The sequence below is a fragment of the Pithys albifrons genome, chromosome 9 (assembly GCF_047495875.1).
Source record: "Pithys albifrons albifrons isolate INPA30051 chromosome 9, PitAlb_v1, whole genome shotgun sequence".
Classification (NCBI taxonomy): Eukaryota; Metazoa; Chordata; class Aves; order Passeriformes; family Thamnophilidae; genus Pithys; species Pithys albifrons.
The window spans coordinates 19,435,800-19,463,410 of record NC_092466.1 but is presented as its reverse complement, the minus strand read 5'-3'; the positions used below and the strand labels follow the sequence as shown (position 1 = coordinate 19,463,410).

General features: G+C 41.3%; 1 protein-coding gene across 3 annotated transcripts in view; it reads right to left on the bottom strand.

The window, feature by feature from the left end:
• ARHGAP22 (Rho GTPase activating protein 22) overlaps positions 1-25,756 on the bottom strand; it is a 126,684-nt gene extending 100,928 nt beyond the window's left edge. For 2 of the 3 annotated variants that reach the window (XM_071563198.1, XM_071563200.1), the window contains exons 1-3: positions 25,158-25,756; positions 8,546-8,745; positions 6,546-6,633 (exon numbers count right to left, since the gene is read on the bottom strand). In XM_071563198.1, coding sequence (XP_071419299.1) covers positions 6,546-6,633; positions 8,546-8,745; positions 25,158-25,191 — 322 coding nt within the window. In that variant the 5' untranslated portion in view covers positions 25,192-25,756. Of the gene's footprint in view, positions 1-6,545; positions 6,634-8,545; positions 8,746-23,247; positions 23,273-25,157 lie in introns of those variants that run through there. The other variant, XM_071563199.1, reaches the window with a different exon arrangement.
• Between the last annotated feature and the right edge of the window lie 1,855 nt (positions 25,757-27,611).

The following is a 27,611-nucleotide window of genomic DNA, read 5'->3' as shown; positions in this document are numbered from 1 at the left end:
TTGAAATTGGAAAAAGCTGAAGATAGATTTTTGAAAAATAAGTTTATCAAACTCAGAATGGGGGAAGGGGAGAACAGTCAGATAGATGCCACTAAATAGCCAGTAATCCCTGGGTCAGTATGTTAACCTGAAACAACAGAGACCTGGGTTCAAAGAGCTTCCCCACACAGTCACTACTGTATGTGTCTATATAGAACATGTTTTGCTCTTCCATAACAATTTTAAGATGATAACAAGATTTAATTGGGCAAACAATTTGAACTTGAATGTTTTCAAAGACTGTTGATTTTGTCATGTGTGAAAGCAGCTGTATCTTGTGGATACATTGCAGAGCAAACGTGCAGAAATGCATACAATAGTATATTCTGACTACAGAGCACAGTATTGGCTTTACAGGCTGGGAAAAAACAGTGTTAGGGAACTCTTGCTTGCTGAGTACTTCTGAGGAGACATCAATGAACAAAATAGTTCCTCTGAAAGGATCAGCTCACACTCCAATGATGAAGACACGGCATAACCAGCAGCAAGTGTCCAAGCAGAAGTTGGAAAGAACCAGCACCATCTAGTGCTCAGGAGAAATGAAGCAAGCAGAATATTTAGAATGAGGAAAGCACCAACAATTTTCAGGCAGAGAAGTGCAGGATACAGACTTTCAGGGAGACTCTAACCTAAAAGGAGACTGCAGCTGGCAAAAGACAAGCAGATGGGCCTGTCACTATCTTAGTGCTAAGATGTTATTAACTTAAAGGTCTTTAACCCAAGCTATAAGGCAGTAATGAACATTTTACAGACTGTGACTGCAAAGAAGGCATACAATTTTATCATTCTGGGCACTGCTTTAGAAAGATAGTTTAGAAAAAACATTCAATGCTTCTCCCTCCTTAATAAATGGGGAAAAAACCACCTATCTCATGTTCCCAAAGACAGTTACATATTTTAGTAACATACAAATAATTTCATGCCTTCAGTTGCACTCCAGATACCTACAAGTACTAAACATAGATCAGACAGGGTCCTCCACTGCAAAAAAATACCGCCAAATGCTTGTCCAGGTCAATGTAATGTCATGGACATTGTAGTGTCCACAGCTCTCACTTGTTAAGTGTTTGCACAGTGCCATGCTGTAACTACATTGTTTTAGTCTTTCCAGTAGGATGCAGAACTACTTTATTTTGCTGCCATTTCCCTAGTCAATATACTGAGTGCCAAATCACAGAAATCTAAATAAAACACTCAAGTATCAACATCATCACATATTTAGATAACACACTCAGTTTTCAGCTGCAGACTTAAGGAGAAAACTTGATTACCAGTGGCAAACTCAGTTTCCTGCTGTTAGTTAGAATTACAATTTACATTGAATAATAAAGAACATGAAATGATTGTTAATGTATGAATTTCTAATTTCCCCTCCAGGTATTTTAATTACACATCTCTACAGGAACTGAGATTAAAAGGCCACAAAAATAACTTAATTGATGTCAATCACCTGAGATGCAGAAGTGTGCCACAGCGCAGACTGCTTTGTAGGCATCATTCAACCTACTGGCACAAGACAAACAAGCTGCCACTCCAACTTCTCTGTAAGACACTGCCAACAAACTAACAGACCCCTACAGAACAATTAGACAACAATTACTGTCCCTGTTAGAGTTAAGACTCCCACCTTCTGATTCTGCCTTTCTTGATTTCCTTCTTGTTATATAACACAATCAAGCCAGTGAAGTAGCTTCTACTAAACCCTGCACAAAGTTCCTGGATAAGGCATTTTACTTGGTGCCAGCCTAACTTCTCACATTATGCAACCACTGTTCCATCTATAACAGTCAGCTTATATACAGGTCCTTTTTATAGGGTAAGTTGCCTAACACTGAGCTCAGCCTTTATAACTAACTGAAGAGCATGCCATAGAGATCTGACTTGTAAAGTTTTTAAAATAGCCTTCTACATGTAAATCAATTGTAGGCAATCACCCTTGCTCTGTCTGAGTCTGCGAAAAGATCAAGAGAACAATTTTGAAGAGGACTGAACTGCCTCACTAAAGAGAGGGCTTCTGGTGTAACTCAAATGGAACACAGAAAGCAAGCAGTTTTCATCAGGCTTATTTGGATCAATGTGAAGTCCAGTTGGTCTGAAAACTTTTTACAGTCATAAGAGTTGAAGTGAGAGATATGATTAGATATTTGGAAGAAGGCAAGAAGAAAGCGAAAAAGCAAGATCAAGCCCTTCAATGGCAGTTTCCAGTAAAATAAACTTATTACAAAACTGCACTCTTATTTTCACAGAAAGTCTCAGCTAAGAGCTGTCATTGTTTACCTTGGTAGAAAGCACTGTAGTAAGAAACAGGAACTAGTTATCATCAGTGATAAGGAGACACCAAGATGTCTACCACAAGTTTTGATCAGGAATTTCTCAGGCTGCTTTCAATTATAACATACCATTTTGTTGAAACAGAAAGGGGCACATTTCTTTGAAGAAGAGCATTACTCTAAAATAATTTCACAGTAAAAATGAAACAAAAACATTCCCCAGAAAAGAAAACTAAACTAAAACCAATACAAAACAACCCCCCCAATAAAAAAGTAGTCACTGAGGGCACTTGGCCACTACATCAGTGACAAATTCAAATTTGTGGTCTAAATCCGGTAAAACAGAAACTTGAGCTTCTTGCACCACAGGTCAGTATGTTAGCCCAGGAGGTAATCCATGGAAAATTTCTTGTTCATGTTGCTATCTCCCATCTCTTACTCTCCAGAAAAAGATAATCAAATCCATTCTGAAGTAGAAGTATCTTCTCAAAAGTCCCCAAATTTTCTACAAATAAAACTGTTCTCCAATCAGTTGGTAGCAACATTTGCTATACTTATCAAAAGACAATGCTTTTCACCTCCTAACTTCTGAACCTTTTTACCACTTCCTTTCTTGACTCTGAAAACCTCATTATGTCAGGGAATTAGCTCTGGCTGCAGAGAAACTCAAGCATCTCATAGTGCTACAAAGACTAGGGAATAAAACTAGGCAACCCATTTGCCATAGGACATTAAACACATAATTTCCCTAAAAGGTGAGACTTCAGGAGCTTTTAAGTCATCAACAGTTCTTAAGACATTCTCAGAGATTAATCCCTGTGGCTTTTACACACTGCATGACACCACTCCGAAGTGCACTGTAACCTCAGGCTATTGCTAGATTGCTTTGTTGCCCCTAGTAATCAGTCAGATGCTGTTTCTGTGCCAGATTGAAATGCCTCTCCCAAGCAACATACAGCTGGCAATTTCTATCCATAAATACCAACTGCTGTGGGATGATTATGCTAAACAGTTAAAACTATGCACCTGACCTCATAATACCCTGATAATTTTATTAAAACATCCCACTACCTGCTAATGTGCACTGGAGTATGACAGCAACTTGAGACTGCAGTTTACCATGCCATTCCACTTTGAACTTCTAGCTATGACAGAGGAAAGCATGCATGGATTAAAAAAAGTCCAGAAATTTAGAGTATCCCCCCCAAAAAGGATAGAGAACATATTTCAGGAAGTCAGGTCACTTGATCTAACACTGGTTTGACTGTAAAACTGTTCTGCAGTCCCATGTCCCTAGTTAACCCTTCTCCCAGCTGCTCTACACAGCTTAAAAATGAACTTGATGAAACATGAGTAATACACAATGCCCATCATTAGTTCTTGTTACTCAGCAGAAAATCAATACGTGCTCTGTTACAGCACAGGACATGCTGCTATTCTACTCCCTGCACTCTAAGGGAATAGCTCCCACAGTCAAACTTTCACAGTCAAGCCTGCAGCAGAGGAAAGGTAGGAATATGCCAGCAACAGTTCCACAACAAGGACGCTGAGAGTCTTACATATTGATCACAGAACAGCATTTTGGAGGTAACTAGTACCACAGGCTTCAGAATTCTTCAGACATTTCTCTCCCTTCTTTGCCAGATAGGCTGAAAGGCTGATATCATTTCAGGAATGCTGCATTTCTTCTTAATTTTGCTAGTTAAACCTCTGATGCTTGCTAGCACAGTAAAATTCCGTATCTATATATTTACAGATATCAAATGTACCTGTATTCACAAAATCTCCATCTCAGATAAGATAATTTAAAAATTCTCATTATCACTACAGCAACTGTAGAGTCCTAGCTCACAGTGGGAGAACTGAAGCACAATTAGGCAGAGGTATGATCAGGGCCATACATCCAACACAGGGATATGTGAAGTGATGGAAAATAAAGATTTGGGTCCTGCAAGATCATTTGTGCTCCCCTTCCTATCTGGCATCCCTTTGAGAGCTGTTCACTATGTGGGTGTTCTGCAGGCTGGCAACCACACAGAACACGGTCATTTCAGAACACGTGCAAAAAAGAAAGGGCATTTATGCCAAAACCAGCACAGAATAAATGTACTGTGAACAAAATGGGGAACTGTTTGGGCCACATTCTCCAGTGACGTCTGTGCCAATCACATTCTGTATTGACTGGCTATTTATAGTATTTTTCCCTACTTGCTATCCATGTAGCAACTAAGTTTGCTACAAACATGAATGGATTTAGCTCCACAAGTTAGGGAAAACATCTTCATTTTCCAGACAAGTCAATGGTTCACTAAGACGGAATCATGTTTCCAAGGAACATAGAAAAGTGCAATGTCAAAACCACAAGCTAAAACAAATGTCCTGGAATTTACAACTGTGCCGAAGAGGGTAACTTTTTTCTACCCTTCTGGACAGCCTCTATCAAGTAGCCACATGCCACTGCTTTACCAAGTCCACTGAAGCAACAGCTACCTGCTGTTTAGGACAATTCTTTTGCATCTTACAGTAACATAACCTCACAGGTTGAGTAGAACATGTGGAATGACTGTTTTCCCATCCAGAAACAGATGAAATTCAAACCTGCAGGAAACTTGACCAAGCCAGTGTGTGGCTCAGTTAATTATTCCGGATCACTGCCACAACACATGGGATCATTCACAATCACAACCCAAGTCCTGTCACATTGCAGATACACAGTCCTTCTATAGAAGCATGCCGTACAGCCTTTGAAAAACAGTGCATATATGTCACATTCAGACAGACAATGAATACGCTTTCCTTGGAGTTCCTCCATTCAGGCAATACTGTGAGCCCAATGCCCTGCTGTTTGTGGAGCCCTTTCCTATGAAGGAAAAGGCATTAACAGAGTGTGCAGTGATCAGGAGGAGGGGAGAAAAAAAAAGCTCTTCTCCCCAAGTAGCTTTCTGTGTGTCAAACATAATGCTCCAAGTATGCCATTGCAAAACTGTGCCTGCTCATGTAATTGAAGACCTTACTCTGCCTGATAATGTGTCAAGAAGGGTGTGCAATGCACACATTTTAAGTCAACCTAACCGGAGACTAGGAAAAAGACCCCAAAGACATGGGTAAAAACATACCTGCCTCCAGAGCAGTAACATTCAAATACAGGGACGAGTGTTCCCTGCGTTGTCCCTTCCATTAAAAAAAAAAGGCAGCCTTAATGTAGCTACTTTTATGTACCTGATCAACAACACCACCACTGCAGGTGAGCAGACAATGCTAAGTAACTTGGAGAGGTAGTCCACACAAGAGAAGCTGGTCATGAGGTGAAAGAATTACTGAGTTAGTGCACACACACAATTTTTAACACTGTCACAACTTGTCTCCCTTCTTGTTTCCAGAAACTCAGTCTTCAGGTATTGGGAGATAGATGCACTGGCTCAGTCCTTCCACAGCTTTCCCATTCGTCTGCTCTAACACTGCTAGAGGTGCGACAGGTGCTTTTTCCCCTCTGCAGATCCTGCCATGTGAAACTATCTTCAAAAGTACTTTGAAATCTATGTACATGGATTGCCCTCTCCCATTTTACAATCAGAACCAATGAAGTGAATACAATTGCTCCTATCTTGCAACAGGGAGCTTAAGTACACCCTGGAGGTACCAACCCTGTCCAGAGGAAGCATTTACATGGCAGCTAAAATGATTGCAAAAGTTTCACATTAAGACCACACTGAACAGATCATTGGATTTTCTATCAAACAAGATTTCAACCTCTCTTCCATGACCGGTCATCTACTCTCTTAAACCTTCCATCTGAAATAGAAATATTTTGAAACTTTTTTCTCTCCCTCTACCCCCTCCCCAAAACGAGGGGCTAGTATATATGAAAGAGATTCAGATACTGCATGCGCCTTTTCCATGAATTCTATGTTCTGTTCTGTGTTAGTTTCTCCCATAACAACTGGAAAAATACATCAGCTTGAGAGACCACACAATGCTCCAAGCAAGGAGCCACCTTCAAACAGAAAATTCTAGGAGCATTATGCATCTCAACTGCTATGAAATGAAAATGAGGTACCAAAGCAGTGCTTTTGTTCAAAACAAAGAACACCATGTAATCTGTTCCATTTCCCAGCTTCACTAAATAATCTAGCTAGTGCATCAGGACACTTAGGAGTGATCAGTACAATTCAAGTTCATTAATGACAATTGATGGAAATGATGTGATGTTGAAAGCACAGAGAAAGCCTGGCATACCTGAGGTAATTTCAAAGAGATGTTTCCCTGGTTCATCAGGATTAGGTGGCAGCTCATTCACCTGATTGCCGTGCAGTAGTATCAACCCCTGTGAGAGACACAAACATGAGTGAAAAGGGAAAGGCCACCAAAAGAATAAGGAAAAGATGACACAATAACATAGCAAATTTAAGTCCCACTTCTCCCAAGCCCAATTCCTTTCCACTGTTCCGAGCATGGATAGATTGAGCTGGTCATGCACCTGCTACAGCTACCCTTTCACACTGGACACTTCTGATTCAATGTTCTTTCCTCTGGAATAACAATACTTTAAGCATGCCAAGGTGATTTTCCTTGGTTTCCATAACTAATTATCCCTTGATAAAACTTACTCCCACATTTACTCTTCCTTCACCCTTTAATTTCAGGTTGAAGCATTAAACTTCAACCACAAACAAGTTTTCTGGAATAAAAGAAACCATTTTCCAGAGAAGTTTCCAAAGAGATACTATAGGAGAGCAGCTAATTCAGGTTTGCAAGGCAGTGGACCACCTCTTATTCCAAAAGGCAGTAGTTTCCCTAAAAGGAAATCTGAGCACCTTTACTTCCCAAGTTCAAAGGCTGCCAGTATTAAGCTTCATTTTCACTTTGAGCCCAACATAATTAACACTATATATTCTAGTTTGGGAATTCTGCATAGTTGGTGATGTAACTTCAAAGTGAAAAAGTCCTCTTCATCTATGTAAAAGCTGCAAAAGAGAACACGGGGAGTTCTTGTCCAGAAACATGAGAGGAACAAGCATTTAATTTTTAATATTTCAAAGAGTTTGCAGCTAACATTCTTCAGCACATATGCACAATAAGACAGACAAAAGGCAGTAAGAACAGGAACTCTGAAGAGTTAAGCCATTAATAGAGTAATCAGCAGTTCCTACTCCTGCACTGAACTGCCCTGGAATGAAAACTGAGTCCAAAGCATCTTTTATCATTGAACAGAAAGGGATGAGATTTGTTTTGGTAACTTCCCCCCCCCCCCCCAATCTCTCCAGTAAATATGCATAATTACATTCTCACCAAATCCCTGATCAGGAGAATTCAAGATATAAGATGCAGCCAACATCCTCATTCATTTACCATACTTATGTCAGGCCCACAGGGAAATATTAATTTCCATTCTTACTCTACAATGAAATTTATGTGTGACAGCCAAACACACAGCTGCATCAAGCAGTTTAATAATCATCTATAATAAGTGTGTGGATGGTGATGATGTTACACAGGCTGACTGTCACTCTGTAATGTCTGTACTGACTCATCAGAAGGCAGCAGTAAAGGGACATTTTCTGTCTTATTCAATTATGTTCCCTCTGTGCAATGACAGTCAAAACAATGACTACATGAATTATGATGCATAATCCACTGCAGCAACCAGAAAGACCCTAGTTCAAAAGATAGAAAGATATTTTACAGGCATTTGAAAATGATGAATTTGAAATTCTGTATCTGCTCTGTAAGATTTATCCCACAGCACAATAATCACTCCTTCCCCCCACCACTAAAGCACATATTACAGCCCATTCCCAAGCCCAGCATGCCATATAACAAAACCTACTCACACTACACACACAAGCCAGCCCTACACAGCTGGTTCACCTCTCACCAATGGATAACTGGGGAGATAATGGGTCACATCTGACTAAGCAAGGTTAATCACTCCTGCCTCAGTAATCTGGAACTCCATAGCTCTTCCTGTCAAACTCCAGTCTCACAGATGACCATGCTAAGATTTGGAGGCCAGCATGCCCTAGTGTGTAAGTAAACACTTTCTAACGTTTTCCCAAGCTCTATGACTTGCTTGGTAGTAGAGAAGTCTCCCTGCAATGTCACTTGCCTTTGAAGCTTCTTAAGCATGTATAGTTTTGGCAAGGACAGAAAGGAACTGAAATGAGCTGTCAATCAAAATAATGTCTGTGATCTACACAGCAGCCACAACGAGTAAGTCCTATAAGCTCTAGTCATACCTGAGGTTTAGTTTCTTCTTCATCCTTATAATAGAAGAGCTGATCCCCACGCAGCACAAACCACCGCTGCTGCCAGTTCTTCATAATGCTCCTTTGTTTCTTTAGCCAGCCACACTTCAGCACACGTTCTTGAGGGTTTGGAGAAGACGGTCTGGAGGGAGGCCCAATCTGTTCACCCATCACCAAACTCCTTGACCGGGCTGAAAATGCAAATACAGAGTAAACGAAACAAAGAAATAAGGATAAGAACACTCAGAGAGGCTAAATAACTGTTCCACACTTTCTTCTCAGACATGGGCAGACCATTACACGTATGCTCCCTCTTAGAGTAGGTACCTGTTTTTCAGAGTGTACATTAATGTTCACAATAGTCAAACGCAAGACAAACCACCTTTCTGGCACTGCTCACTCCAGTAACCTTCTAAAATGACACAATATCTCCACTAAGGCTCCACTGCTCATAATATCTTTCTTCATGGCAAATCACTACCACCTTCCAACTCTACATGGGAATAATGATATTGCTCTCTCCTAAAGGCATATTTACACTTTAAGGATGTGTAAAAAGAGTGGTGAGGAGGGACAGAGGAGCAAAAAATGGAGAGAGTATATGAAAATATTCTCATTCCACACAGTACCACTGTGGGGTGATTGGCCAGGGAAACCTGCTGCCATTGGGAAAAAAATTAAAAACTGAGAAAGATTCGGAAAGAGAATTGTCAATTAAAGCAATGACAAAGACAGAAGACAGATAACACAGCTGTCCAGAATGATTATAGTTGTCTCATTCTTCAAGGCTTTTTAACCTTGAAGAAGAAATAAAAATGAAAAAAACCATCAAAATAAAAGAAAAAATGTAGATCGTAGGAAAGGTTTCAGAAATAGAAAAGACGTCCATCACCCTTTTTTTGCTACTCTCTTCCCATATGCCAGCAGTAAAGACTACTAAAGTTAGGGGCATTTACAACTAATCTGGAGTAGCAGATAATGATTATATAATTGCAGGCAGCAAGCCAGTTCTCCAGAATAGGTTGGTTAGGTGGCTTCATGGGTCTTTTCACCTCTACTTCCTTTGGATTTGTTAAGTATCTTATAATAGTTAATATTTCATGCCATTCTCCTTCATTACTGCTAACATGATCCTACTCCTTTCCATTTTCTACATTCAGCTAACTTAAATCACAATTCATAATTACCCACTTGGAACACGGTATTAGTTTAGAGGCCAGTACCAGTAAATCTACATCACTGATGTCTTATATTAACACTAAACTGTTGCAGCTAAAGTCAGGCAAGCTTCTAACTCAGATATCCCAGATACTCTACAGCTAATCCAGACTGCCACAACAAAAGGCAATTCTCTGCCTCTCAGAGTACTGTCTAGCTTTGCCTCTTTTGGGTTCAGACAACTAAAATGTGGCCTTTATGTTACCACCTCATTCTGGTTTCTGCTCCTGGTGCCTCACTACACAGTGATGAAACTGAAAACATATGCCAAAGAAAGAAAAACAATGTGGAGGTCATGGTGATTGTAAAAAACAATGAGAAAAAAATAATAATTGCAACATTAAACTTGATCCTATTTCTCTTCCATGAAGCAAACTGCAAAATAAGGCAAGGCAGACAAGGGACTTAGGTCAGATCTTTGGAGAGCCTCCTCAGTGTAATCCAGTGAGGGAAATCACATTATTGTTTGTGATAGAATCTACTTTGACCTTCCTCATGACCTGGCAGTCAGGCCATCAAGTTCTGCTTTATAAAGAAATATAAACCAGCACATCTACACAGTAAACACTTCTGTCAGCAGAGGGCAGATCTGAATAGTATCACATCCCATTATAAATGTCTCAGTGACACCATCTTCACTGTATAGTTTCATATAATTTCTCCTTTCAGTCTGACTTAAGGATCCACTCTTTTCTCCTGTAACCATTCCAGTCACCCAGTCTGACCCCTGACAACTTCTCAGTTTCACAGGCAGATGATGGCATCACTTGATTAGTCTTAAATTTCAGATTCAGTTCTGGTACTCCCAAAAGAACTGTGAATAATAAGTTTTTTCTCATGACTCAATCAAGAGAAATTAACTTTCAACTATTTCCTATTATAAGAAATAAAGTTTTTGTTTTTACTTTCACTTTAAAATTCAATTTAAAAGTTGAAAGGTTCTGAGAAGTGTTGCTGCAGCATCGTAGCTTTTTCACAATTACACTTCCCTTATTTTTGGCTAAAATACTTTCCTGAATTTACCTGAGCTCAAATACAGCACTAGTCCTATATCAGTAAAATTCAGCAGCAATCTCTGCTTAATTCTTATTGTTTTTACATAGCCAAAAGAATTTTTAAAACATTGTAATACAGAATAGACTTAATTCACTTAGGTTTTGATGTACTCAGGCTTATTCTCTAAGTATGCTCACTGTAGTCTGAGCTCTCACAGACATGCATTATCATTGCAGTAAACATATCAAGAACAGCTTTCCACCACACAGCCAAGATCCTCAGGGTTTAGTGCCAGCCCTTCTGGCAGCACAGCTTGCTCTCTCAGGTGGTTACAGAGGTACCAGAGGAACCTGGACCACTCCCTGCACTTCCATCACCCCCAGGACCAGGAGGAGTCCGTTTCATATGCATACAGTAAGAAAACTCACTGGTCACATTTGAATCTGTATTGCAGAGGCAGTTATATTTAACTGGAAAACTACCATCTATATTGACAAAGACCTCACAAAATACATCAAACATCTTGCTCTGGAAAATCCTAAATATGTTACTCTGTATTTCTGCACACACCCTCTGGTGATATTTTTACAGTTCACCCAGTAACTATGTTTTTTAGTCAAGAGTTAAAGCTTTTGCAATTGCTCACCAGAGAATGTATATCTTTTTATGTTTGTTTGTTTGTTTTCTTTTATGCAGCACCATGTCTTAGTCAACTGTTATGGATGTTAATTCTTCATGCTGTCTTAGCTTTTCATTTCCTTAGTTTTCAGCCGTGACTGTAATAGTTAATTTCATTAGGGAGATACTTAGCAATTTCATCTGCAAGTCAGCTACACGGAACAGACAGAAATTTTTAGAAAGATGAATTATTTATGGCTATTAACAGCATTGGTGCTTATACTGCATGCTTCACAGAATACAATAATTGCACAGAGGTTGTAAGAAAACTTTCACAGATGAGCATAGCCTTCCTTTAAAGCAGTAGGTATCTCATACTAATAAGATCAAAATACCTGATCTGATGCAGTACATTCAGGCACTGTTTCTTAATGGTAGAAATGTATTCTCTATGCTCATCTATTCAACAGAATTTTGGACTCAGCAGAACATGAGGAAGAACACAAATCAATAAATCAGACTCACAACAACTCAGCAAATACTTTACATGCCCTAGAGTTCTGATACAGTAATGCCTTTTCAATAACACTACAGAGTTTGGTTTTGCTCTTTACGTTATCATTAGTTGATTATTGATTTAGTTATAAATAAATTCTAAATAGAAATCAATGTAGAAAGGACACGAAGTCTCGTTGGAAAAGGCTTAGCATTCACTTGCACAGCATGGTAATACTGAAATGCCAACTATATACCCACTCCATACCCACTCAGAAGCTGGGAGACAAGGCAATTGCACCACAGCAAGCTAATAAACCAATCAGACCCATATTCTTGCTGCCCCACAGGTGGCACTGACAAGTCAAGCCATTTTGAAATGGTAAGTCATAAGAGGCAAGAGACAGGATTACAGACCTTGAAAACACTCTTCTGACTAGACATTGGCATACGGAAGTTCTCACATTCAGATGAATATGGGAGGAGGAATAAGAGCAAAGGCAGTGAAGTGATGCTCATCACTCAGTGTGCAAATGCCTGAGCCAACAAAAAATGAACTCCTTTCCAAAACCCCATACTTAGTTGTCATGTCTTTAATAGTATACTCAGGCAGTTAAATGCCTCCCTGACATCTGATCCCGTTAGATCTCTGAAGCCAAGCAGGGCCAGCCCCAGCTAGTACTTGGATGGGAGACCTTCTGGCAATATTGGGTGCTGCAGGTTCTAGTCCCAAGGACTTCACTGTCACCATCCAAGCTCGCTCGGCCATGGCAGATGAACCTCAGGAGTTAAAGGGTGGGGCCAGTTCTGTGCATGCTGTGCCTCACCTAAAAAAATCCACTGTGCAGGCTCGAAGGACACACCCATGTGGGGAGAGCCCTTCCCAAATCTTTGATCACGAAGCTGAGCTATACGTATAATAGTAAACTCAAAGATGATCCTAAGGAGTCCTTGGGTCAAATCGGATGGAGTCACACTGTCATTCCTTACAGAGGTAGCAATCCCTATCCCCATCCCTGACTAAAGCTACTCTTTCTTCATTCTCTTCCTTTCCCCATTATCAGAGCACCATACTCTAAGAGTTCCTCTGCAGCTACCTGCCTCCAAGCAATATACACATTCCTGTTCTCTCATCACATCTATTTTCTACCCTAAACATGCACATAATGGAGACATCATCTTCCCTTCCCTGTCCATACCATCCCTCTTTCCCGAGTCCAGTCCTGCCGGGCAACATTATACAATCTCTTCTGCTCTCCTTCTCCCACTCCCAGCTCTGAACACCACTAGAGATCTGAGCGCTCAGTAAGTACCTACTTAAACCAGATGTGGAAATCAATCAAGTCAATGCAATTCAATATCAATTAAACTTGTAATATTTTGAAATTTCATAGGCAGTTAGCTAAAAATCAATATAGTCATTATAATTGATTCTGGGCAACAAACTGTCCTACAGTAAAGGCTCTTTACTCTAGTATTTCTTCAGTCTAATGACATGGTGACACACTATTATTTCTAATAAAGTCTTTTTTTAAAGTAGTAGCCACAAAGGGAAGTGGTTTCACATACTATAAATAATATTCTCAATTGTTTTATTTAATTTAAACTTGGCCTCATAAAAGGATTCACTAGAAACACAAGTAATATGCTTTAGAAAGAGAAACTGAATTTTCTTTTACCCAATTGTATGAAAACAAATACTTGGTTTAGATTTTTCTGTGTCCATCACACAACTGTATTTGTGTTTGAATTTGATTGCTAAGATACCAGAGTCAGTAAAGCAGAAATTAAACCAGGACCTGTCCTCAGCACAATCTGAAAGTTAAGCATCTTGAAACACAAAAAGCAAGGAAATTAAAAGCAGAATGTTTTAATTGGTTGGTGACAAGATGTATTTAGGCAACTAGAAGGATATCAGCTATAAGGAACTGGCAAGGGCTTTTAGCTCCCTCAAGGTAAACAGAACAGCAATTTGAACTGAAACAAAAGGGTACTACCCAGCCACACACCTGCTCACATTTTGTCATCTGGAGGACAATTACCACATTCAGAAACACTACCTTAAAACCAGGTTGTGCTCCATCACTTCTATTCAATAAAGCTGTACCTATCTACTCAGAACATTTTATAGAACAAGGCAATGCACTATGTTCTATTTCCTTCCCTTGTTTTTTCTGTCAGTCAAAATAAGAACATGAAAGAAAAAATAAATAGACTTGGAAACCCATATTTTTTTCCAAAAGAAACCATTCATTTATTACACTGGAAGCAGTTTTGTAACCTTACTGTCCAACCAAAGGAAAAGCAGGGAGACCATTAGCTTTATCTATGTTAGCCTAGTAACCCTGTATTTTCTGCAATGGTTGGGAAACCAGACTGAAAGTACCAAATCAGGTTAAAAGAAAGATTCAAAGTCTGAAGGAAGCATCTGTTTGTACATCAATTTACTTAATATTAAGCTCCTGTAAGAACAACTACATTCCCAAAGATCAATTTGTAAGCCTAAAATCCAACATAAACTAGTACAATTTGTTATACTATACAGTAGTATGATTTCACTCTTAGACTAGGGATGACTGTTGTTTTATATATATATATGTACGATTGGCTATATATATACTGTCTAAAATACCTTTCAGCCCATAATTGAAGAGCACAACCTTTTGGTATAGATTATTTACCTGTGGATATGCACATTCTGTTTAAAAACAAGAATCAAAACCAAACAAACAAAAACCACACAAACACACAGACAAGCATTTGAGCAGAAAGATACCAAAGACAGGGATGAAGGAAGATGTGAACTACAACAAACTGACCAAAAATCATGTTTCAGCTATGGCAAAAGAATCTGAGCCAACCTGAGGCCTCTGACAAGAAATAAACTGTATACTGTAGTAGATGATGCGTGCCCAAAAAGGAGCCCAAATTGTTCATTAAGGAGCACCCTGTTTCCAGAACACAATTGCACCCCCTCTCTGAACTTCTAAGTCCAAAAGCTGAGTTCTGATTTCAAGAGGTTTGCTATTTTATAAGGGTTGTTCTCTCTATCTCTTGCATTGCCAGATCAGTCAGTGCCTTTTACTGGCAAACTGCTGGTAAAGCTCTTGTAGTTCCATGGACAACCACACTGAGCTCACTGCTGCCAAAGACAGAAGTCTTGAATATTCCTTTCTTGCCACATGCACTCTGTTCTTCCCTTTTGCCAATACACTCAGCCTTACATTCCTATACTAACCTGATAAAGTGAGACTTTTCTTACACGAAAGTTAACTTTCTACCATTCCAGTAAGTATCTCAGGTTTTTTCTTGTTATTTTAATGAGTCAAATCAGGTCACAGAAGGAAAACTGAATAAACACTTTGTACTCCCTCTGTTATTGGCAACAGCCCCTTGAAATCCTCCCTACATGTCCAGCTATTAATTTTTAATAACCTTTCCAGCCATAGCGGCTTAAGGAACAAACGAAACATAGGCTGACCACCACAACATTCGGATTGGAGCTGGGACTGTCACCTGAAGTCGTACAGCAACAACAGGGCTGTCCCGTGGTGTAATGGTGAGCACTCTGGACTCTGGATCACAAGGTCATGAGTTCAAGTCTCAGTGGAGACCACACCGGGCAGTTCAATGCCTCTCTGCCATCTGATCCCATCAGATCTCAGATGCTCAGTAGGGTCAGCCCTGGTTAGTACCGGGTGCTGTAGACAGTCCTGAGGGCTTGGACAGTGACAGTGAAATCCTCAGGACTGAAACGGTGGGGCCAGTTCTGTGCACGCTGTGCCTCACCTAAAAAATCCACTGCACAGGCTCGAAGGGCACACCCCCACCTGGGGAGCGCCCTTCCCAAATCTTCGTTCGCGAAGTTTGGCCATACGTACATACATACAGCATCACATACTGTGGAGTCTTGATCAAGACCACAACTCTGCAGCACTACAGTAGCAGAACAAACATAAGTCCACTGCAATGTAACAACTCAAATTAGTCAAAAGTACCCTAATCACACATGTTTTTAACAAATACTGATGTCTTGGCCATGCCAAGCACATGGTCCATATTATTCAGACACTGCAGTTCCTGCCAGCATCACTGGTACCTAACACTGATGTTATGAGCACTAAAAATATTTCTTCACCATGCTGCACAGAATATTACTTCCCAAAAATATTTTGGACTGAAAAAATAACCTAGAGTACAGAAAACTTTCTCAAGGACTTTTGCCGGCAATGTGCAATAAGAAGAAGTGATGCCATGACCCAGACACTTCAAGCAATAAACTTCCCCAAATTCAGCTATAACATTGTGTTTCTCTTCTTTCCCTCATCCAGAGATCAGGAAGGTATTCATTCCTACCCTACTTTTCAGGGCATAGCACGGAACCAACAGCCCAGCGTGCCTGTTTTCATCATTGTTGTACCTGTTTTCAACGTGCAAGCAAATTTTGCTTCCCTCTCTGTACAACAGGTGGCTTAGTGACTTGCCACACTGTCAGGGTTGATTTGGTGGACAAAGGCAAAAGAAAATCAGGAATCCTTACTCTTACACTAATTCATATTCTGAATCTAAGTACTCAGATTATTTACTCATAAGTACTTGTGACAAGATGTCACTGGCTAATAAGGTTAACTAGTGGTCTCCAAAGGAATAAATATTAACCATGCCCCTACAGTTCTTCCAAAGAGATCGTAATCAACCTAATGCTTTCTCCTACAACAGAATCAGTTCTCACCTTAGAAACCACATATCCAGCTCCCTTGTCATTTAGTTCCAAACCACAAGTTTTGGGGATTTTTTGATAACTTTGATATCAGTTTACAAGATGACTGTCTTGCCTGAAGCATAAAAATTCTTAACACCTGAACTTAAGAGGATGGATATTACAAGAAACTTTTTCAGCCACAGCAAAAATCTGGTATCTCCTCTCTTTAGCTCTCCATAAAGACCAATTTACTGACTTTTGGGCATAAGGGACTCACAGGAAAAGCATAATGTAAGGAACGCACTTTGGTAAGACTCAGCAGCACCTTCCCTCCCATATGTTAGCTTTAAATACTTTGAACATGTGTAAGCCTGGGCAGAGTCTAGGCACAGATCCTTTCCTTTTCCAGCTGAGCAGACAGCTCACACTGCAGCCTCATCAAGGAGTTTCCTCTTCCCACCATAGGGAGCCCTTATCATTACCTCAAACTATTCCCGTCCATACTGCAAGGAGCCGGAGAAAACAAATTAAGCTGTTTATGCTGCTGTGCTTGCCTATTACCCATCATTAACGTAGAAAGAAAGTTGGCAAGGAGAAAAAGTCATTCTGGTAGTAACCCTGCAATGAAGAGTAATATATTTATACAGGTAGTAAAAGTAACAGGTGACTGTCCTCTCAGGAGAGAGGTGTTAGCATCTGTAGTGCTTCCACTGCACTCTTCACAACCCTGGCAGTTTTACCCTGTACTTACTCAGTGGTGTTCTGCAAGTAATTAGAAAGCTTGTGGCCTTTTATTTTTTAATATTAAATTCTGTCCCCACAAGTGCTCCCCCCAGCAGTCCAGCTATCATTAGAGCTGAATTACTGCTCTTTCTCAAGGCCCTTTTCCCTCCCCAGGAGGTAAGGCCATGGCTCATTATTTCAAATTCAGATTGCCTGTGCTTAATAAGCTGGTGCCCGCCTGCAAACTTTTCAGGGTTTTTTCTAAGGAGAGTGATTGCCTGCTTGATCCTTCAGGCAAGGACAGAAAGCTGCTGTTGCCAAGAGTGGCATTTACTCCAGCACACACCACGAATCCAGTTTGAGAGGGGCATCTCTACAGCGACGGGAGGATTGCAATTTTGAACAACTCATGTCCTTCTTCATGGGACATATCAAAAAGTAAGAGAGGGAATCTAAACCTGTTTCTGGAAGAATCCTATAAACATAATTTTCTTAACCCCTTCTGTATCAAGACAACAGAGATAAAGAACTTACAGCATAAAGCTCTTAATCCAGCTCACTGCCATATACCCCTGCACCTCAGTAGCACAGTGCTAGGAGCCTGACCTGGTACCAAGGAACAGAACTAACTCCCTGTGTCATTCACCTCCCTACAGTGAGAAAGAACATTGAGATCCTCCTTGTTCACTTGTACCCCACACTCTACCCCTTAGTCTGGCCCTATTTCTTCATGCTGCCTTCATGGCAGTTAATCCACAAGTGCACCAGGTTCCAGCCCTAACACCTCCCTCCACAGCCCTTGTACCATTCCCACAGAATTTTAAACTCAGCTCCGCAGCTTCATCTGAAGTTATTCCAAATCAAAAAGGTAAAAGTCCAGACCCACACTGCCACCTCCTCTCCACAATTTCTCAGAGACTCCTCCCTCCATCAGCTCATAAACCAAAACATATTTACCAGCACCTCATCCTAGCCTTTTACCCACATACCTTTCCACAGAAGTGCTCCTGAGATTGCCTCTCCTGCCTTGAAGAATCACTCACTTAGGGATGTGGGGTGGTGAACTTCCCCCTCACACGTGGGATCCTCCTTAAGAGTGGCTCTGCCATGTCAGCTGCAGCTAGTCACACTGACTGCTCCCTGCCCTGGAGCCTGGTGTGTTCCCAGCAATGTTGGGCTGTGAAGGCTGAAGGAAGTGTTTGGAGGAGTTTACAGCTTTAGGGCTGTTTACTTGGGGTCCAGGAGTAAGAAACTGGGTGTTACTTGCCTGGTAAGCTGGCAGTGCCAAGGTGCTGGCCTCCCGCGTGTTCTGGGATAGCTGTGTAGCATCAGCCCCTAAAACCAGCACTGCAACATGGGGCTGTGGAGGCTCTGGTGCTCTGCGAAGAGCTAAGAGGCTGCAGGTGCTAAGCTGTAATTTTGTGAGGGGAACTAGACCCATGAGAGTTCCCCTTTTCTTCCTTTCACTCATCAGTGAAAGGAAGGCTCTTCACAGAGTGTGATTTGGAAGGGAGTACATCCTGAGGAGCTGCCTGCACTGTGCAGTCCCTGAGGTCCAGGACTTGCTCTAGCAGCCAGGTGCTGTCCTCTGCAGGAGTCACGGGGAAAGGTGCTACCAGTTTTCCCATAATACCAGAATATAGAAACATGACAGCAGCTCCTGTTGGGTGTGGGGCAGCGGGATGGCTCTTCTCTGTGGAGGACCTGGAGAGCAACCAGAAGGTGGAGGACTGAAGCCTTGGTAAACAGAGAAGATTGAATGCAATTAGGACTGTTTGGTTAACTCTAGGCCTCTATGAAATGTATTTCTTTCACTGGTCCTAGTTTCTTCAGTCCAATATGTCCTTTTTAACAGAGTTGCACACTATTTCTCTTTCTCTCTTGTTGAAATCACCTTTAACCACTATTTTTTATTGCTGGCTGGGCCTCATCTCAGTTCTGCCTGTTGTACTAATTGTCTTGCTACCTGTGCTGCTACTGGGGTTGTGGGGTTACTTCTTACACAAGGCCAGACTCCAGGAACCTGAAGTGCATTGAAGATGATGGAGAATTATTAACTAGCCAGGCCAAATATAAATTTGAACAAGCAGAACCTTCTAATACAATAAGGGATCACCTTCACTGGTCTAAAAATGCCTAATTTATGTTTCCTTAGATGTCATTCATCATCATTTTCAAAGCTTACTCCTGAGCCTGGAAACTCAGGAGATGAGAATTCCTGAAAACCATGACTAGTTGATAGCCTTCTGCTGTGATTGAGACTGTCTTGAAGAAGTGATTAATAAGGTCATTTCCTTTAAACAAGAAATCTCCAAAGGGATGACCCAAATCACCCTATATTTCTGGTACAGAACAAAAAAATTGCTCCCTGAGGCATCCCCCACAATTTCACACCAGTATGTTCATCCTATTATGCTGATGGCCTGCATGTACTCAAGAAATAAAGCTGAAGGTTGAATTTATATGCCTAGGCTATTCTAAACTGTAGAGTGTTTTGGAGTCAGATGTGTTATGCGAATGAAAATGGCCAGTGAAAAGCTGTTTAGTAAGATGGAAGGATAACATCGTATTTTTTCACATACAGTACAGTTTGGGAAACAAGTTTCAAGTCCTGACTCTGCCTTGGACTTTATATGTGGCCTAGGGTTTTGCCCTAATCCATGGAATATAAATATTACCTGTGAAATGTAGCACATGTAACGGTAAATATGCTTTCAATTATTAAATTCTGAGATATTATGACAGCAAATTGTTGGCCACCTAAGAATGATAAAATTATCAGTTCTGAACACAAATGTCTTGTGACTGACAACTTGGAAGATGACTGAATTAGTAAATAGTGCAGATCATTAGGAATGGATCTGTTTATTAATGGCAGGGAACTAATGTCCACATATGCATTTCAGGGGACTCTGTTTTGGACTAGTTCTATTCTGATCCTATTGACTGAAATACTCATTAGTTGCTGGAGAGCATTAGGTGCACTCCTGAAAATATCTTGCCACTTAATTTAATCCAAAAGGAATCCTATTTTGTTTAGCCTGAGATGTTTCATGATATAATCAAAGTGCAGTAAGTGAATAGAATTAGATTGGTTTCAAAAGCACACTCCTAACCCTATGCCCATGTAGACCACAAAATATACTACTGTGAATCTCATGACTGTCATTTGGTTTTGTATTAGATAACATGCAGAATTTGCAGAATTAAGGAAGTCTGGATTTTCATTGATTACTGTCTTTTTGTATTCTACCACTGTGTGGTGGTTTTGGCTGGGGTAGAGTTAACTTTCTTCACAATGGCTGTGTTTTGGATTTGTGCTAAACATGGGGTTAATAATATAGTGATGTTTTTGTTACTGCTGAGCAGGGCTTACACAGAGACAAGACCTTTTCTGCTTTTTGTACTACCCCACTGGCAAAGAGGCTTAGGGCTGCATGGGAGGCTGGGAGGACACAAAACCAGGACAGGTGACCCAAAAAGACCAAAGGGATATTCCAGACCATATGAGATCATGCTCAGTATATAAAGCTGAGGGGGAGGAAAGGAGTCTTGGACTGATGGCATTTGTCTTTCCAAGTAACCATTACATGTGATGGGTTCCTGCTGTCCTGGAGATGGCTGAACACCTGTCTGCCAATGGGAAACAGGGAATTGATTCTTTGTTTTGCTTTGCTTGCATGCACAGCTTTTGCCTTCCCTAATTTTTTCTAGCTTTTATTCTATGCTTTTCCTAGGTTTGCTCCCTGTTCTAGCTGAGTTTTCCAGCTTTTACCCTTCCAACTCTCTCCCCAGTCCTGCTGGTGAGGGAGTGAGTGAGGGATTGCATGGGACTTGTTTGTTGTCTGGGGTTAAACCATGACACATACAAACCTCAGTTCTTCTGCATGGTCCTTCCTCTTGCATAATGCTGTCTCTCCATCTTCTTCAAATACCCAGATCCTTCCACATCCCCAACAATCCAATACACTCCTACATCCCTTAGCTGGCTTGAATATATGTTTGTTCTTACAGGACAATCAATATGTGTCTTTAGGGTGGTCAGTTGAGCATTAACTTCCAGAACATAAATTCTTAAGTGATATGAGACAGTTTTCCCTAGGTGTATGTGTGGTTATCTTTTCTCTGTCCTGCCACCAATTTTCTTTGAGTTTATAGGAGTCAAATCTGTTTTGACATGCCTTCTTTTAAATAAGGTTAAATTTAGCCAAGCAACACAAAAATGTTTCGGACAGAGAAATCAGGCAATCATGTATCCTTACTGCCATAAGAAAGCACTTTAAATATACAGTACTTATGTTCCTGTAATCAAAGACACAGCACTTTCATTAAGAATACAATGACACCATTGCAAAGGCATTGAATATTAAAATATAGCTGTGCTCACTGCAAGGACTTGAAGCTTACATTGTAAATGTGCACACTCCCAGGGGGCTATAATAGTACTTTACCCCCTGAAGTCCCTCCTGGCAGCACCATCCTTAGAAATGTATAAAGTATGCTAAAGCCCACTTTTCATTAAAATTGAATTATGGCAAGTTTCAGAGAATGAAAAGAGAGAGAGAGAAATAACTCTGTTCCACTACAGGCATGTGAAGGACACCAGTTCATTTGCAGGAGGCTAACTAGGCAAAATGTCTCCTATTCCTTTTTCCAGGCTCTAAGTTTTAATTAAAACAGAAAAACAAAGTTTAATTACTATGACTGTGAAGAAAATTTTCATCATACTGTAACATATGTATGAGCATGACACAAACAGTAGGTTACCACCACCCAGTAATGCAAAGTCCCAGTATGGAGATGTTTATCCTTACTACTTCTACAGCTGAGACACACTGTGCTGAAGACAAGAAGGGCAATTCCATCACTTCACTCATTAAAGTACAAATGCACAAGTTTTCACTCAGTCCAGCTTCCATTTCCTAGCATATTGAAATGTAACTGGACAGGTATACCCTGCCTGAGATTTTTCAAACCATAGAGCAAATGCTTTGTTTGATTTTCTTAATATCTCAAAAACAATGAAACAAAAATGTCTTCCTCAAGACTGAATGATGTAGTCTGAAAACTGCTTTCCCTCCTCTTTATACTAAAAGTTCTCTTTTTCCACTTTCCAAGGCAGTATTTCTATGCCCCATTATCTAGTAAGAATATGAAAATAGGTATTTTCCATTGCAGTCACTTATTTCAGGCTCCTGGACTCCTCCAGTTGCTGTACATGAACCACTATCATGAAAAAATAATGCAAAATCCATTGAAGCCTAGCCATGATGAATGATTTTCCAGAGGACAATTTATACACATTAAGATTTTCAGTCTCTGAGATTTTACACCTTCCTAGGTCTTGTGAAAACATAATGTACCTCTAAGCGCATATTTCTGGGTTGCAGATGTGAGGTTGCTGATGGAACAGCAAGGACTGTGCTATAGTTGACAGTTATTTCTTGAAAGGCAAATTCTTCTTTTACAGATATTAAGAACTGCACCCTGGATGTCAAGCTCAAGTCCAGATTCAGTATTTTCAAAAGCCTGAATGTCTTTAAACCCGGGCATTTTCTTAAGGACATTCCACAAGTCAAACAAAAATGACAGTATCAGATGTCACAATTAAAGGTTTAAAAGGTACATTCTTAGCAGAGATTTGGAAATAAAACTTAATGAAGCATTTCTATTTACACAAATGCAGAGACCCTGAGGCAAAGAGTTATCAAGCCACACACAGAGGGGTTTGAACCCCAAGAACTCTACAAATACATGAACATCCCTAGCTTCAGCTTAACTGTTGCCTCCTGTCACGCTCAAGTGAAACCATGGGCTTATATCCAGAGTATCCTTCCTTGCTCCTTCTCTTCATTCTGCACACTCAGAAAAGTCGCACTGCCTCCCTTAACCGACTAAGTCCTCAGTGGCAGAGCTAACAGTCACTTCTCTGAGAACTCACCCAAGGTCATGGCAGCAGCTTGCAGCAGACCTGTCCTTGTTGATGTTCACTGTATGTAGCACATTCCTGCAGCCTTCTGAATAGTCTGCTTGTCCACCATTTCTCACCTGAACCTTCATTAGCAAACCCAACTGAGGCACCAGGAAGTATGAACTACCATTTCACATTCAGCTCAGGCTTGTAAGGTAGGACACTTACCTTCAAGAGGCAGTCAGCAACTTCAGCACTGGCTGTTTACAGTTGCTGTGAACAAGAGCTATAGAAGAACCTTGCAGCATTAGGCCCTACTTGGTAACCTTTGCAACTGCACTGCAAAAGTAGGAAAACTCCTAAAGTTTCAAACCCCATCATGCCAGCTCTTTTCATGAGTTCTAAATTCATTCAGAAATAAACCTACTACTGCACAGTTAATGAACTAAACAGAACAAACCCAGAGACAATGACATATACCACTATAAGTTGAATCACAAGTTACACTAGAGTTTGTCCCCCAAGCATCAATAGACCATAGGGATCTAGAATCCCATAACTAGATTTCAATATATGTTAATGCCCAATTTAGACTCTTCCAGATGATTTGAAGAGAGTGGCAGGCATGCCATTCTGAAAGCCTGTGTTCCTTCCTCTGACACAGAATTCCTGTACCACTCTAGAAGGAACATCTAGTTTGCCTCATCAGTGCTGGAATAGCCAACAAGAATGCTGGATGACATGTATATTAAAAGGAGATTAGACATCTCTTAGAAAGGGGATGGCAAGGAGGCAGCATCTACAAAAGACTTTCTGAACTTCTACAAAATGTGTAACTAAGAAATAAGTACTTATGACTTCACTGTGGGTGCGGCAGTACAGATCTGATCCTGACACCTCCAGATGGCAGGAAGCTTCTTCCTTCCAAGATGCTAACAGCTATTTAATGGGCTATTGGTATTTTAAGGACTACTCATCATGTAATACTGCTTTCATAAATATGATGCCAAGGGACATTTGGCTGAAAGTACATGTCTCAGAATCACAGTAGCTAGAAGCAGTGACACTTTTCATATTTTAAAATGTTGACATGGCTGAAGAATACCCTTATCTTTACATACTCTTCAGGCTGTGTTTGCTTTAGCTCCTAAATGGCATTAATCTAATCTGTTTCCAATGCAAAGGAAGATATCCCTCTGAGACTGTCAATAGTTAGTGAGTGGTGACGACGATCAACAAATGTCATGTCAAACCAGCAACTGGTGCTGTCCCTGAAGATCATACAATGCATACCTTGCCAGAGCATCTCTTTCAGGTGACCTGACCGTGGAGACAACGGCTGTGCTCAGCCCCAGCTAATTGCTTTACAAACACTGCACGAAACACCTCACAGGTCTGAACAACTGCTCAAAGCAGCTGTTGCAAACCCTGGGAATGTTTTCCTTCCTTTTGTCTTGCCCGTAGCTCCCACAGAACGACTATCTCCACCTCCTACTTCCAGCCCTGGAAGGATAACGTGCTACAGCAAACTGCTTCTCCAGGATGTTGCAGGTGAACTTGTCACAACTGTCTTCAGCTATTATAGTGAATTCGGCGTTAGAAATAGCACTAGCAACCAGCACAGGGGTGGAAAAGCTCCATCGAGACACAGGACAGAGTACAATTTCTTTAATTGTCCCTGATGCTCAGCCCTGACATTGCAGACGACACTGGTGAACGTAGGCACAGGTCTCTTCCTCCTCCACTTCATTCCTGCAGCAAGCCCCTGGGCTGGCTGCGGCCAGCGGGGCACCAGCCTTGCTCTGCCGGGGCAGACGCTGGAGCCCGGGTGGGGGGCACTCCGCGGGCTGCGCTAGAGGCTCTCCACCACCGCCGCGAAGTTTCCCCGCGCCGGCGGACGCCCTCCCCACAACGCGAGGGGCACGGGTGGGCACACTCACCTCTCCTGGCCTGCCTGATCTTGGGGCTCAGCATGCTCCCGGCTGGGCGCTGCCCGCAGCCTCAGCGCCCGGCCCCGGCCGCCGCCCCGCGCATCGCCACTCAGACGTCGCTTCTTGCTGCTGTCAGCGCTGGCTCGCGGGCGACACTTCACACGGGGCTGAATAAACCCTAATGCATTATTTATCCGGCCTCGAATTAATTCCCGTTCAAAGTAGGCATTAATTGTCTTGGTAATTATTGCCGATAGATGACTAGCGCGCAGACATGAGGGCTGGACCTGGCTCCTGCCGCTAATTGGACACGCGGCCGTATGATCAATGTGCCGCTTCCAGGGAGCGGCGCGGATCCCCGCTCCCGGTCTGCATCTTCCTGCGGTCGCGCTCAACAGATGTTTGACTCGACAAGGATCAGATCAGGAGTTGAACCTGACTCATCGTGATTAATTCTGCGTTATAAGTAATACCAAGTGTGCTGGTCCTGAGGGCAGCTGCGTGCTGGGCCGCCTGGTGCGCCCTGCATCCCTCCCGGGGAGGCATTCCGGTGAGGTGAGGGAGAAAAGACCCACGGCTCTTTGCGAAAGAGAAAATACCTCTTGCTTGCACTGACAGCCTGGCAGGATAGGATTACATTTTTAGCACCCATCATTTTTATTGGTACTGCCTGCCAAGCTCGCCCTCACCCCTCCCTAGGAAGGAAGCAAAGTCTGAAGTCAGCAATGGGAGGGAGGAAAGGACAAACATTTGTTGAAATAGGTAGATTCAATTCAATAGTATCTATAAATATAGATAGGTAATTGGATGATAATTGCATATGAGTAATGGACACAGCCTGACCCTGGTCTGCTCTTTGCTCAACCTCCTTCCTCACCAACCCCGTCTGCCAAGCAGGTCCTTCTACAAATGTCAAAAAGGGAGTAAATATTTCCCTAGCAATGTACATGCCCTGCAGTACCGCCCTGCAGGTTTGTATTGCTGAGGTATGCTGACAAAAGGCATCTGAGATTGGCAGCTTTCTCTTCTACCATGATCTATAAAATCTTGGATACTGAATACTGGCCATCAAGTTGGCACCTTCAATACTGGAACAGGTTCTCTGTCTCTTGTCAGAGGTTGTACTTCTCAATGTGCAGACTGCAGCAATGGCTAAGATGTTTTGGACCTTTAGCTGCCAGTGAAACCAGCTGCTTGTAAGTGTAAATCTTTTGAGTTCATGGTGGCATGAATTTAGATGTACACTTGTCAGTGAGGACAGAAGTGGGATCTGAACTACTGCCTCTGTTCTGAATACTCAGGCTCCCGTAGTTATCTCCCCACTAATCATCTATATTAGCTGGGTTTCAGCACAGTGAAGAATAGCTAACTGATAGTCCCTTGGCCATCAAATTTACAAAGTATCCTGATACTGTGGATAACCACTAAGAGCATCAGCAGACGGAAGTTACACTTGTGCTTTTCTGGTCAATCTCAGAGCCCGGATCAAAAAGTAATTCCTACCAACCATCAAATAGAACTCTTTCTCTCTCCATATTTTAGCATTTCATTGTTGCTGTTTATATACATAATTTTGAAGTTTGAGCTGAAAGTCAAAAGATGTGTACAGTAAGTGAACTTTTAACCTCATGGAAAACATGAAACTCTTCATCCTGCTGAGACACTTCCCCTGAAAACTCAATTTCCCCTTGGGGAAAGACATTATATAATGTGATCCATATCAATAATTATCATCTTTATAGGTAAAATGAAAACATTCAAACAACTAACAGCTAAGTTCAACACTAAATTCTAACTTCTGGGGGTTTTTGTTAAATAATTTTAAATGTAAACAGAAATATTCAACTTGATCCTGTTCAAAATGTTTTGCTTTGACTTAAACAATTTCAGCCATCTTAAAGCAATTTTCAAAGGATAAACATAAGTGATTTTTTAAGACTTGGAAAATTTTTATTTTTTCCCTCAATTTAAGCACTGGTCTGAAGTTCAGGTCTGAATTTCTCAGGTATGCTTTTTGGGGAACATAAGCTGTCAGGGGTAAAAACCCAAACCAAACAAGCCACCTGAGAGAGAAAAAACCAATCACCTCCAGCAAGTGGTTCCATACTGGCTGCAATGCTTTGGTGTGACAATTTAAAGAAATACTTCCTTAAAGAAACACTGACAGTAGATCCAGTACAAAAGTAGCCTAGAAAGTGTCTAGAAGGAGCCAGACTCTATGGGACTGTTTAATTCCTAGATTTTACATACTGAACTGCTTCAACTGAGCAGGATAATTGTGACGAGATACCTCAGTAGTTAGTATTTACCTTAATTCTCCCGTGAGTTTCACAGCCCCTTTCCATCCCACAGGTAGTTTCTTAGGAAGCTGGGTTTCTCAGCTGTACCAACACCACAGAACCACATCCCACAGGGGCCCTGCCTGTGGAGCAGGGCTGGTAATGGCCAAGTCAATTCTTCACC